Source organism: Phoenix dactylifera, unplaced genomic scaffold (assembly GCF_009389715.1).
Source record: "Phoenix dactylifera cultivar Barhee BC4 unplaced genomic scaffold, palm_55x_up_171113_PBpolish2nd_filt_p 000862F, whole genome shotgun sequence".
NCBI lineage: Eukaryota > Viridiplantae > Streptophyta > Magnoliopsida > Arecales > Arecaceae > Phoenix > Phoenix dactylifera.
Window position 1 is genome coordinate 96,717 of NW_024068225.1, and position 13,883 is coordinate 110,599.

Sequence of the window (13,883 nt, forward strand, 5' to 3'; positions counted from 1 at the left end):
AATATTTATGATTTATTAAATTTATCAAATCTTCAATATCATTCTTATGCATTTGGAGAAAGATTTTCATAACTTGCCATGTCCAAAAACTAGTATAAATATCTAACACTTTTTATACAAATTTGGAGTAGGACTTATATAATTTGTGAATGATAGGATTTAAATACCAAATTGACGGAATAATTACATAACTGATTTGGAAGGTCTGGGGACAATTTTGTCCCTACATCAAAAATGTATGGAATACTCAAAAAATTATAATGATATTGAATTTGTAAAATGAAAATAGAGTATAACTTTCTTGCAAAATCTTCTTTTATTTTTTTTTGCGCCATTCTATGCATTTTAATACTTTTATTTGCCTACAAACCAGAAATATAAGGAAAAGAAGCTAAATAATACTTTTATTTGCCTAAACTTAGTCAAATTCATTTAGCCCAATTTTGATGAGGATTGATTTTCTAGAATATAATAGAGAACCATGACTCACTATCCAAATTTGAACTTGAGACCTATCTCATGTAAAGAAGAACAAGATGATAATAATAACAAACATCAGAAAAATATGTAAATTGTTAAAAAAAGTACAAGAGATTGCCTACCATATTATCGTTCAGATTACGAATCTAATGCATAAGAGATGGTAATTGGCTGAGGAATACATGGGCCTTGGCTAAGGTACTGCATCAATACCGACCGTGCCATATCGGGCTAATAAATTGAGTGAAAAAGTAGATAATAAAAAAACGAAGCTCAAGACTAGCTTGATTTCAAGTGTAGTCTAAAATTTGAGCCTGGATCAACATATTGAGCCAAAAATCTTGGCCAAGCTTGTTTCACTTTGGTTTAGCAGGCCCCTTGGTGCCCACGAGACAATATGGACAACCAGGCATGACATGAATAATAAATTTACTTTGCAAGTCTAGTAGCCGACCCACTCAAACCGAAACATGGACCCCACATGCCTTTAATCCCTTGCCACATGGAGCTTAAAGTTGTTTTTTAATAATAAAAAAAAGAAAAGCTAAAAAAAAAAGGTTGAAAATAAAAAAATAAACGAAAAAAAGATAAAGAAAATCAGATTCTCTTAGAATTCTTTGCCGGCTCTTTCCGCAAAACTCCCGCTAGATGATCAACCTGGCACACGCCGCTTGTGGCCTCCTCTCTCTTCGCCTTCTCCACCGTCGCATTTCTTTCGAGAAGAGAGAGGGGAGGGGCGGCAAAGTCAGGAGCGGGAACAATGAAGGCGACTCTCAAAGGCAAGTACGAAAACATCAAGAGCTCCGCCACTGCCTCCCTCTCCGTCGACGTCAAGGCCAGCGATGTCAAGCTCCAGACCACCGTCACTGACGTCACCGTCGCCCGTGGCCCCAACTTGCCCTACGCCTTCTCCTTCTCCCTCGAGAAGCCCGGCTCCTTCTCCATCGGCTACACACCCCAAAAAGTAACCCAGTCCCCCCTCACCGTTATCCTTACCGTTTTCCCGTCCTTGTTTCGACGCCGTCCGTCAATCATTGCCCTTTATGCTAGGACGCAAGGTTCCAGTTCAGGGACTCGATGAAGGTGCTGGGGAGGGCGGTGGATCTCACGTACACGCACGCCCGGGGAGAGAATCGGACGGTGGTGGACGGGGCGGTGGCATTCGACGCGAGGAACAGGATGGCGGTGAGCCACGCGCTGGGGACCAAGGAGTGGAAGGTGGGGTACACGTACGCGCACGGGGCACTCCGGCGGACGGTGGCGGAGACTTCCTACGACTTTAAAGGCAACGCCTGGTACTTCGCCGTGACGAGGAGGTTAGAAGGGGGTGATGCCGTTAAGGCGACATACGGGACCTCCTCCCAAGCCCTAGGCCTCGAGTGGGCCCGGAACTCTCCAATTACCGGTACCTTCAAGGTAAATAAAATAAATAAAAATATTTTATTTTATATAAGCATATATTTTTTCTTTTTAATAAAAATGGCAAATTAATAAAATTTATCTTATTCCTTATGATATTTTCATAAATATATTATTAATTTTTAAAATATTAAAAAACTTCAACGTATTTTTATACTCGTATATAATTTTCATGCCAGCACTCGAAAAATAGATAATTCATGATTATAATTATTTATGCTACAATAAAGAGCAACAATGGTATTTGCTGAAAATTTTATATTTTATTTTTTAATTAAATAGTTTTTTATTTTTTATATTCTAGCATGCGCGTACTAATAACTTTGAGCTTTGACCAAGTCGGTCTCCATATGGGTTTAATAACTATGCATAGTGAGTTCCATCCCCATCTTTTGTGATTATATAACTAAAAGTTTTCATCGTTAAATTTTGCTAATATTTTGATTATTTTGAATAATAATTATGATAAAAAAAATAAAGATATAACTAATATCTAACTTATATCTATATCCATTCAAAATAATTATAGATATGCTTAGTGTTGCTGGAAATTGGACCCGGGGGCGACCACTGACTGAGGAGGAGGAGCTCTGGCTGGTGGTGTATCGGCGGGCAGCGTCCTCCGGGGACCTGCAAGAAGCCGGTGGCCGAGGTTTCGGCGCCGGCCCTCCGATGCTTTAGTCAGAAGGGGCTTAAGTTTGGAAAAGGAGATAGACTGTCAATAGAAATCTGAAGTCCTCCTTTGAGAGGAAGAAATTTTCCTTTTTATATGAGGAGTGCCAGAGTTACCTGTGATGTGACTAGGCAAATTAATGGGTTACCGTCATGATTGGGCGTGATCGTGTGAATTAATGAGTTGCCGTGGATGGCCCGTTCCCATCATGGGAGGAGATGGCGCACAGCCAGAGCTTGCTTGTGGCGCGCAGTGCAGTCCATTCTTGGGAATGGTGAGGCATTGACAGTCGTAGCAGGGTATGGTCCGTGGTTGATATGTCGTGACGTGGCCGGCAAGCAAAGCATGGTGCGGTGAGGCTGCCGCAGGGCATGGCAGCAACATGTGGACGATGAGGTCGGCCTTCTGAGGTCAGCTCAGCTTTTTAAGGTCGGCTTTCTGAGCTCGGCAGCCTTCTGTGGAGCTCGGCACCCTTCTGTGCTCGGCCTTCTGAGCTCGGCAGCATTCTGAGCTCGGTCTCCCGGTCTCGGCCTTCTGAGCTTGGTCTACTGAGCTCGGCCTCCTGAGCTCAGTCTTCTGGTCTCGGCCTTCTGAGCTCGGTCTGCATGAGCTCGGGCTTACTGTCGGATTTGGGTGCTTTAATTGTATTTATGGGGTGGTCCATTTTTCCCCCCAACACTACCCCCCGACTTCCGAGTTCGAGCTGCTTTTTGGCTCGAGCAAAGGAAGTAGTCCAGTCATCGATCATCCTGTAATATAGCCAAATATCTATGGAGATGTATGTGCTAAGTAGGGTGTACCTCTCGTGCGGTTGGAGCTAACGGCCTTAAGCCGAGCTGTCCAACCCGAGCTAAGTGACTTTGCTCCGAGGTCGACTTCAGCGGCCTTTTTTGGCTTGTGGTCGACTCAGCAGGGTGCCCCCACTCAGGTCGGGGCGTGTCATTGTAGGAGGCGTCGAATAGCGTCGAAATGTCGTCGAAGTGGCGTCGAATGTCGTCGAAGTGGCGTCGAATATCGTCGAAGTGGCGTCAAAGTGGTATCGAATGTCGTCGAAGTGGCGTCGAAATGTCGTCGAAGTGGCGTCGAAGTGGCATCGAAGTGGCATCGAAATGTCGTTGAAGTGGCATCGAAGTGGCGTCGAATGTCGTCGAAATGTCGTCGAAGTGGCATCGAAATGTCGTCGAAAACTTAGATGAGCTCGAGTATGGAAGAGCTCGAGCACTTAGATGAGCTCAAGTATGAAAGAGCTCAAGCACATGGATGAGCTCGAGTATGGAAGAATCCAGCTCCGAGGTAAACATCAGCCCGAGAACATAGACGGGGGGGGGATGTTGGAGATGGAGATACTTTTTGGAGAGATATTGACAGCTCCCGAGCTTTGAGGTCCCTCAGGACTTGGCTCAGCACCGGCTAGGAACTGCTGGAGGCCGTTAGGCGGCACGCATTGAGCTCTGGGCCGCGTTGCTGCCCCTCGAGGTCGAGGAGCCATGATCATGCAGGATCCATGGCTACCCAAGAGCTTTTTCTTTTGCCAGGCTGGACCCGATCTCGTTGTTGCCTTAGTTGGCCAAGAGTGGCGTTGTAGGCCGAGTTGACCTGGGCCATGAGAAGGTTTAACTTCATAGTACTTTCTTGGGATGGAATCTCCTGTGAATCTGGCCAGAGGAGCGCTCATCCTTTGGAAAGCATTCCAAAATAAGGCGTCAGTCGAGCTTTCATTATGTACTAAAATCCTTTTTAAAGCCTTGCAATGATGAGGGAAATAGCTACAGCATCGTCATAGAGAGGGCTCAACACCCTTTTGGTCTTCATCGAAAAAGGAGATGTGACTTTCGCAGTGCACGGATGCTTTGAGGAAGATCCTTCTTCCGAGCTCGAAGCTTCAGGTGCCTCTACTCGCTCGCCCTCTGATGGTATTGATGATGCCCGCGAGAGGTCAGTTGTCATTCTGCTCCTCATGCGGCACAGGGTGTTGTTCCTTGGGCTCTCTCCTGTAGGCATGATCACGGACAAAACAACTCAACCAACCTCGGCGGACAAGTGCCTCGATCTCATCACGGAGCTCGTAGCAATCCTCCGTATCATGGTCGCGATCTCGGTGGAAGCGACCGTACTTTTTCGAGTGTTTCCGCAACTCTATCGGTCGCATTCTCAATGGAGGTCGGAGGTAGCCCTGACCCTCAATCTCCATGAGGATCTCTGCTCAGGTGGATGTGAGGGTAGTGTATGTCTGAAATTTTTGGAGAGGAGACCCCGGGCAAGCTAGGCTCTTGGGCCAAGGAGGCTCTTTCTCATGCTAGGGGAATCTGCTGCTTGGTTGGGAGTGATCCTCCTAGTGCTTCTTCTGCATCTTGGCAGGTTGTTCGACTGCCTCCCGCCGAGAGGCCATGGCTTCCTCAGTCTTGGCCTACTTGCGAGCTCGGGCCAACATTTCAAGATAGTTGGTGGGGAAGCTCTTCTCGATGGGGAAGAGAAATTTGTAGGACCGAGCTCCAGTCTTCAATGCCGACATGGCGATTGACTGGTCAAGATCGCGAACCTCCCATGTGGCCGAGGTAAAACGATTGATGTAGTCTTTTAAGGATTCTCCCTCTTTCTGCTTGATGGCGAAGAGGAAGTCTGAGGTCCGGCGCTGACGCCGGCTAGTAGCAAAATTGGTGGCGAGTTGCCTGCCCAGCTGTTCAAAAGAGAGAATCGAGCTAGGCTTTAGTCAGGAGAACCAAAAACGAGCTGTCTTGCGGAGAGTCGTTGGGAAGGCTTTGTAGAGTAGAGCGTCTGTGGCTCCTTGGAGTGTCATAAGGGCCTTGTAGCTCTCCAAATGATCCAGAGGATCGGATGAGCCATCATATGGCTCAATCTATGGCATCTTGAAACTCTGGGGGATTGACTCATCCATGATCCATTGAGGGAATGGAGACTCTGTTGTAAAATCAAGGTCGGCGTCTCGCTTCGGGTCTCGATCTCGAAGCATCTGTATCTGCCGCTCCAAGTCCTTGACTTTTCTGCTGAGCTCGGGTGGGACTCCTGTTGCAGCTCGGCATGGGGCAGATCCTGCCTCAGATGGGTGCTCCTGTGTTTGAGGCGTCAGGCTTCGGCGCGAGCTCTCAGGATAATGGATGCACGACAAGCCCTCCCGGCTTGGAGGTCAAGCTTGGTGGGAGCTTCGGTGGTGGCAACGCTCTATAGAAAAATGACGTCGCGAGCGGCGTCCTGAGAACTCATGCTCATGAGAAGGGAGTAGAGGTTGGTCTTCTACTTGCTGTAGGCCTTGAATGGCCGCAGTGAGTGCTTGTACTTGTTGAACAAGCAGGTTGAACTGCTGTGGTTAGACTTGGGGGATTGGATCTGCCGGAGGCCTTGGTGGTGAGTTCTGGACTGAGTGTCCAGGACTTGGTGCGCGATGCCGGGAGGCGTTAGACGCTCCTTTACTCCTTTGCTTCATGGTCACAACTTGGTCCCTTCCTCTAGCGCCAACTGTTGCTGGAAATTGGACCCGGAGGCGACCACTGGCTGAGGAGGAGGAGCTCCGGCTAGTGGTGTATCGGCAGGCAGCGTCCTTCGGGACCTTGAAGAAGCCGGTGGCCGGGGTTTTCGGCGCCGGCCCTCCGATGCTTAAGTCAGAGGGTCTTAAGTTTGGAGAAGGAGATAGACTGTCAATAGAAATCTGAAGTCCTCCTTTGAGAGGAAGAAGTTCTCTTTTTTATAGGAGGAGTGCCAAGGTTACCTGTGATGTGACTGGACGAATTAATGGGTTACCGTCATGATTGGGCATGATCGTGTGAATTAATGAGTTGTCGTGGATGGCCCGTTTCCATCATGGAAGGAGATGGCGCACAGCCAGAGCTTGCTTGTGGCATGCAGTGCAGTCCATTCTTGGGAATGGTGAGGCATTGACAATCATAGCAGTGTATGGTTCCTGATTGATATGTCGTGGCGTGGTCGGCAAGCAAAGCATGGTGCGGTGAGGCAGCCGCAGGGCATGGCCGCAGCATGTGGACGACGAGGTCGGCCTTTTGAGGTCGGCTCGGCCTTTTAAGGTTGGCCTTTTGTGCTCGGTCTTCTGAGCTCGGTAGTCTTCTGAGCTCGACAGCTTTCTGTACTCGGCCTTCTGAGCTCGGCAGCCTTTTATGGAGCTCGGCACCCTTCTGTGCCCGGTCTTCTAAGCTCGGCAGCATTCTGAGCTCGGTCTCTCGATCTCGGCCTTCTAAGCTCGGTCTTCTGGTCTCGGCCTTCTGAGCTCGGTCTTCTGGTCTCGACCTTCTGAGCTCGGCATAGACCTGACCACTGTTTCGGAACCGCCGGTTCTGGTTCCACAAAAATCTAGAACCTTAACCGAAACTGAAAATAGTCAGTTCGGTTCCGGTTCTAGAACCGTCGGTTCCGGTTCCGGTTCTAGACGGTTCCGATTCCGGTTCTAGACGGTTCCGATTCGCGTTATAGACGGTTCCGATTATAAAATTTTGAAAAAAAATAGATTACGTAATTAATTTGGAAAAAAATTTTAAATACAAATAGATTGTGTAATTAATACAAAATGATAATTTGTACCTTATTTTATTATTTACTCATCAATAGAGGGGGGGGTCGGTAATTTGGATCCCAAGAATTTGAGTTTGGAACATATATTTTCTTGCCTTTATTTGAGCGGAAGGAAGACATTTTTGATAATTGGATTGGAAAAAATGAAAATATGGGAAGGTTATGGAATGTGTAGAGAATTGGAATAGATTGAATAATTGAGAAGTGAAAAAATGAGAGAGAGAGATTGGAAGATTGAGTGGTGTGGTGAAAAAATTGATTTGGAGAGGTATACATAGTGTTGGGGATAATTTTCGTTTTCCAAAATGCCTCTCAAACTAGCCGTTTTTTAGTTGTTAGGAGGGGTAAAATAGTCATTTTTTTGGGTTCGAACCGGAACCGAACCGCCGGTTCCGATTTCGGTTCCGGTTCCGGTTCGGTTCCGGTTCCATCAAACCTGGAACCTTAACTGAACTGTATTCCTCAAGGTTTCGGTTCGGTTAAGAACCGTGAGACACGGTTCCGGTTCCGGTCCAGTTCTTTCCATTTTGGTTCCGGTCCAGTTTTCTGGTTAGAACCGAACCGTGGTCAGATCTAGCTCGGCAGCCTTCTAAGCTCGGCAGCCTGCATGAGCTCGGGCTTGCTGTCGGATTTGGATGCTTTAATTGTATTTGTGGGGTGATCCATTTTTCCCCCCAACACTTAGTATCCAATCTATATACAAATTTATTTAGAAAAAAAATGAATACTAATTCTAGTATCTATTTAATATCTTTTTTATACTAATGTTTACTTAAAAAAATAGATGCATATATGGATATGCCGGTATCTATTTTATGATTGATCTATTTTCAGCCCTGCATGTTCTCAAGTTTTATGATTTATTTTTAAAAAATATAGGATAAAAAAATAAAAGTGTTGCCGCCCACAAGATCTTAGGTTATCATGATATTGGCAAGCAATTTTGCCCATACATTAGCAAGCAATTTTGCCCTCCCACCTTTTTTTTAAATACTTGACCTTCAGCAAATCCACGTAGATCTCACATACATGCGCATGCGGGGGCAAAATCGGGAGACGGTGGATGACAGTGAGCCACGTGTTGGGGACGAAGGAGTGGAAGGTGCGGTACATGCATGCGCATAAGGCGCTTCGACATACGGTGATAGAGACTTCTTACGACTTTAAAAGCAACACTTGGGACTTTGTCATCCACCTTATATAAGATTACAGCAAAGATCTTGGCAATTAGACTGAGAGGGATCTTACCCAGAATTATCTGTCCAGAGCAGGGTGCTTTCATAGAGGGGATGAACATATCAGATAATGTCCTAATTGCCCAGGAGTTCATATTTGATCTGGTGAAGGCTCCTGTGCGGCGTTGCCTCATGGGGGTCAAGCTTGATATGGAGAGGGCATACGATAGGATGTGCTGGAAGTTTCTTCGACATTCCTTACAGAGTTTTGGCTTCCATGAGTTGTGGATCAGGTGGGTCATGGGCTGTGTGATGGGGCCCTCTTTCTCCATTCTGGTAAATGGCACACCTTCTCACTTCTTTGATACATCTGTTGGACTTCGCTAGGGGTGTCCGTTGTCTCCCTTGCTCTTCATTATATGTGCAGATGCTTTATCCAGAGCTCTTCGAGCAGCAGTGGGTACACAAACTTTGGAGGTTTATAGGCCAGTGCAGGAGGCTGTGCCAATTTCCCACCTACTATTTGCTGAGGACTGCTTACTATTGGCTAGGGTGACCAGGCAGAATGCCCATGTGATTCGGAGGATCCTCTATGCCTATTGCTCGGCTTCTTGACAACGGATCAACTTGAACAAATCGTCTGTTCTTTTCAATCCGAAGACCAAGGTTCAGATAAAGGTCGGAATCATGGAGACTCTGGGAGTGGGTGAGCAGGAGGACACTTTGACATATCTGGGTGTGCCGATACTTGGGTGACGTATGCGTAGTGGAGATACCATCTCTCTTGAGCATAGCATCAAACACAGGCTGGAGGGGTGGTAGTTGCATTCACTATCCATGATGGGCAGAGTCACATTGGCACGGTCAATCCTTAGTGCTATTCCGATATATCTTGTATCCCACGCCGTCCTTCCCGTAGCTTCACTGAGATCAGTTGAGCGGCTTATCAGGAACTTTATCTGGGGGAGGCGTGGTGACAAAGGCAGAGCACATCTAGTGGCTTGGGAGGTGGTCTGTCAGCCGGTCAGACATGGCGGCTTGGGAGTGCCGTCATTGGTGGCGCGACGGGAGGCATCGGCTTTACAGCTTGCAGCTAGTCTCATGTTGGAGCCTGAGAGTTTATGGCCCTCACTGATGAGGGCTAAGTACGGGGAATTGACGGTTGGTATTAGGGTGGGGCGGCTCCACTCCCCTATCTGGAGGGAGATCAGTGCTAGGGCTTCGTTAGTGCTTCCGGCTATCCGGTGGGCTATCGGGGATGGTATGTCGGTGGATGTCCTTGAGGATAGCTGGGTGACTGAGCTACCGATTAGCAGGCTACCGGCCATGGTGGATACGAGCAGGCTGTTGGGACGTCGAGTTTGTGATCTGCTAGTACCGGAGGAGGGGAGTTGGGATGAGGTGTTCATACGGAAGACCTTTGGGGAGCAGCTGGTGGAGAGGATTCTGGCATTACCGATCCCGTCCCGGGCGGAGCCTGGTAAACTGGTCTGGTTACCGACAGGCCGATCGTGGGTACGTGCCAGGGATATTCATGCGTGGACTAGGAGGGAGCCGGAGAGACGGATTGATGGTGGATGGATATGGAGGATGAGGGTGCATCCCCGGGTGGCGCTTTTTCTTTGGAAGGTAGCCTGGGGCTGCCTTTCGACCAGGAGTGTGTTGGCCTGGCGGGGGATGAGGATGGGTCCACTATGCGAGGTATGTCTGGATGCTGAGGAGACGGTCGGCCATGTACTTCTGCGATGTCCTACAGCTGTGCAGTGTTGGAGATTGGCCTCGGCGCTACTCCCACCTACATGGGAGTCGGTGGAGGATATGCTCCGGTTCCTGAGTGAGTCTATTCGGAGGCCGAGTGTTGCTGAGACAGGTTCTATTGTGGCTTACCTAGCCTATCACATATGGCTAGCCAGGAATGACCGTCTATTCGAGGGTGGGCGGTCGACCCCACGGGCTGTGATGGAGAGAGCTCTGAGGCAGGCAGCGGAGATATCTACGATGACCACGTCGGCACCACTTGGGAGAACCAGGGATATCTGGGGTACCTGCACTGCTGCTTCAGTGTCCAAGTTCAGTTACTTCTATTGGGTACCCCCATCCCCTGGTTATCTTAAGGTGAACTTTGATGGTGGCATGGCGGAGGATGGCGCCTCTGGGGGCGTGGGTTTCGTGATCAGGGACCACCGGGGCACTTTTAATGCTGCTGGGGGACGGAGCACTCTCGGCGGTTCGGCGGTGGGAGCAGAGTTGCAGGCTGCTTGGGAGGGTGTTTGGTTTGCGAGGCGAGTACTGGGGGCCGAGAGACTCGTTCTCGAGGGTGACTGTTCTACGGTGATTGACTGGATATGAGGTGTGGACATGTATGGTGATGGCCACCCTCTGATACGGGACACCCGGAGTTTGGTGCGGGAGCTGATCTCCTATCAGGTTGCCCATGTTTACCGAGAGGCGAACAGTGCAGCAGATTGGGTCGCCTCTTATGTTGCCCGGCATACTGGGGAGGTCTTTTGGTCTAGTTTAGATGGCGTTCCACACGCCTTATTTTGTTTACTTTTCTTTGATATGTCTGGTTGTATTCACGTTAGAGGTATATGAATGAAGTACCGTTTTGACCAAAAAAAAAAAAGGAGGTTTAATGATGGTGATGCCATAAAGGCGGCATACTGGACCTCTTAAGGAGTGGTTGTTGGTTGGACGAGGTCCACCGCTGAGCTGGTAGATTAGTTCAACCGTAGAACAACATGCATAAGGACAGAAAAAGTCAGAATACAGCATGGTATATGTGCTTCTATACGTGTTTCTTGGTGGTTAGACTAGTGGTCGACCTGGTGCAACTAAAAAATATACCCTCTTAGGCCCTTGGCCTCAAGTAGATCTGTGGACCAGGTCCAGTGGACCAATCCAAATCTCGGAGTATGTGCAGTGGATAACAGACACCCCTCATTTGATCTTGAATTGTTTATATAAGGATGTAATGTGGCAAGTGACTATTGGACTGGTCCAATGGACCTAGTTCATCTAATATTTAGACCAATAATAAAAACCTTCAAGATAAATAAATAAATAAATTCTTATTTTCTATTTCTCTCTTATTTCTAGATGATTTTCCAATGAATAATTTCTTCATCCTTCCATGATCCTCGTTCCAAGATTTCTTGGCAGTTTTCAATCAGAAAAAAAATTTCTTGGCGCTGAAATTACTTCGTAGGGCCAGGTAAGATCATGTTTAACCATGTGTTCTAAACAACCCTTGGAAAGAACCAAGAGTGGTCCTCAAACATTTCTTAAATGATATGAAAAGATATGAAGTGGGAAAAAAACCTACATGGAAGTGTAAAGCAAGTGGAAAAGCTTGTTAGAATGGAGGGTAGGGTGGAGGGGCGAAATAGGATCAGCTGCCTCATCTTAATCAGGCACATGGAAGGATGCTTGCTTTTGCTTTAAAATAGACAAGGTGTTCTTTTACTTTCTTGAGCATATCTTTAATAAAGTGCCATATGCACTATCTGCTTATCCTCAAAGCTTGTTCTTTGGGGGGAAATAATTAATCTAAAAATATATATTTTTATGAGTAAATATTTTCTAAACAACATTTAGATAAAAATAATTCATCCATATTCTTTTATGCATTGACAAGTGGCTCTAGAATTTGCTACCCATATTCTTCTGTATTACTACTTTCTGAGGTAAGTTGCTAAGATCTATCTATATTTTTCATAATGCTCTTAATCTATATATATTATATATTTATAATAATAAATACACAATAATTTATATATATTATTACATGATTATATAATAATAATATATTATATATCACATAATATATTATATGATATTATATATTATATTATAATATATTATTCATATAATATAATATAATATATTCCAATCATATATATTATAATATATTACATAATATTATATATTATATTTATTATATTATGTTATATATTTTTATATAATAATATGGTATAATATAATATAAAATTAGGGTTAAGGGTATTTTAGAAATATATTAAAAAAATATTTAATTCGGTGATGGGAAAATGACTTACCCATCCAGATGGGTAAGTCTTTCCTTCCATTTTATGGGTAAATATTACCCCTACAAAAATAACTTATCCACCTAGAAAAATATAATAATATGGATAAATTGGTCAATAAAAAATTTAATCAATTTTTACATAATATTTATCCACCAAAAAATGAGTTCTAAAAATAAGATGATCATACCAACAACTGTTTGTGCTCAGCTGCTTGGTACTTTTCTCTCCAAATGAGACCGAAGCTTAAAGGTGGTGAATAACCACCATCAGCTAAGTCACAAAAGTAATGGCAAATATGTTTCTCTGAATATTTTTTTGGATGCAAACTTTTCTTGCATGCCAGTCTCTAACGATTTTTCCATTTTGTGCTTTTCCAAGCGTGGCTATATTGCACAAACTAGATTTGATGTGATGTGATTGTATTACAATTAAATCTTTAAAACAGACACCCTAGGTCACCATTAACAACTTTTCATTTATTAATCCTTTATATAAGTAGTTGCTCCTTACTCTCAGATTGCTGCAAACTCCATTTGCTACACATCCACCATACGTCTTTAGTAGTAAAACACACGCCTTAATTGCTCAATTAATTATGAACTCCACCCTACAACTCAGATATATCATCTGGAGGTGTCCTCTCTACTCTTTAGTTTATTTTATTTTTTTGGTAACGCTAGCTCTTTAGTTTATTTTATAGTCTTAAGCATAGTTATCATCTTTCCTAGTGCATAATGATGCCTATTATATTGAATGATGGGTTTGTGTTTCTTTTCCCAGGTTTCTGCATCTATCAATGTGGCGGAGAAAAATATTGTTCCAAAACTTACAGCTGAGAGTACATGGAATTATGAGGTATGATTTATAGAATTTTAAAAAAATTCTTTGATACGAGGATAGAGATTATTGTAATTTTATAATTTTTGGTTTCCCATTGGTTTAAATTTCTATCAAATAATCGATTTGTTTTCTGTCAAATACTGACAATTAATATTCTGGCATGAAACTGATATCTTGCTCAAGCAAATCCCTTTGTGATTGAGATTTTGAAATATGGATTGATTTCTCATGTCTGCATTTAACAATACCTATTATTTTCATGTTAATTAATGACCCAACTTTGTGCAGCCCCAAAATGTAAAAACTTGAGAACTTGATAGCATGTCCTTTGTTTGGCTGCCATTTTATGTTTGATCTATATGTACTTATTTTTCAAGAATCATAATAGGAGAAATCCGGGCCAATTTCCAGGTGAAATGTGGGGCACAAACGCACTTCTTTAGTTCCAACATGCACACATTGCAGTCCTCACATCTTTCAGTAATCGATTTGTAGCTTGATTTCCTTCTCCCTGAATGTAGGAGATCTTGGTTGCTAAACTTGATTGACCAATCTAGTAATCTCCTCTATGAGTGGGGTTTAAGTCGAGTAGTCCACTAGAATTTGTTGCTGATGATGTTGCATGGATGGCACCACCATTTTTCATCTGGACAAATTAAGCTCAATTAAGCTGGTTTACCTGCCCTTACAAAAGAGGCATCGGGATTA

At 44.8% G+C, this 13,883-nt stretch overlaps 1 protein-coding gene across 1 annotated transcript; it reads left to right on the forward strand.

The window, feature by feature from the left end:
* Positions 1-1,536: 1,536 nt before the first annotated feature.
* Positions 1,537-13,347, forward strand: LOC120107435 (outer envelope pore protein 24A, chloroplastic-like). Its single transcript, XM_039120713.1, has 2 exons — positions 1,537-1,896; positions 13,116-13,347. Exons 1-2 carry the CDS (start codon positions 1,558-1,560, stop codon positions 13,194-13,196), a joined length of 420 nt encoding a protein of 139 aa, XP_038976641.1. The 5' UTR covers positions 1,537-1,557; the 3' UTR covers positions 13,197-13,347.
* The last annotated feature ends 536 nt before the right edge of the window (positions 13,348-13,883 follow it).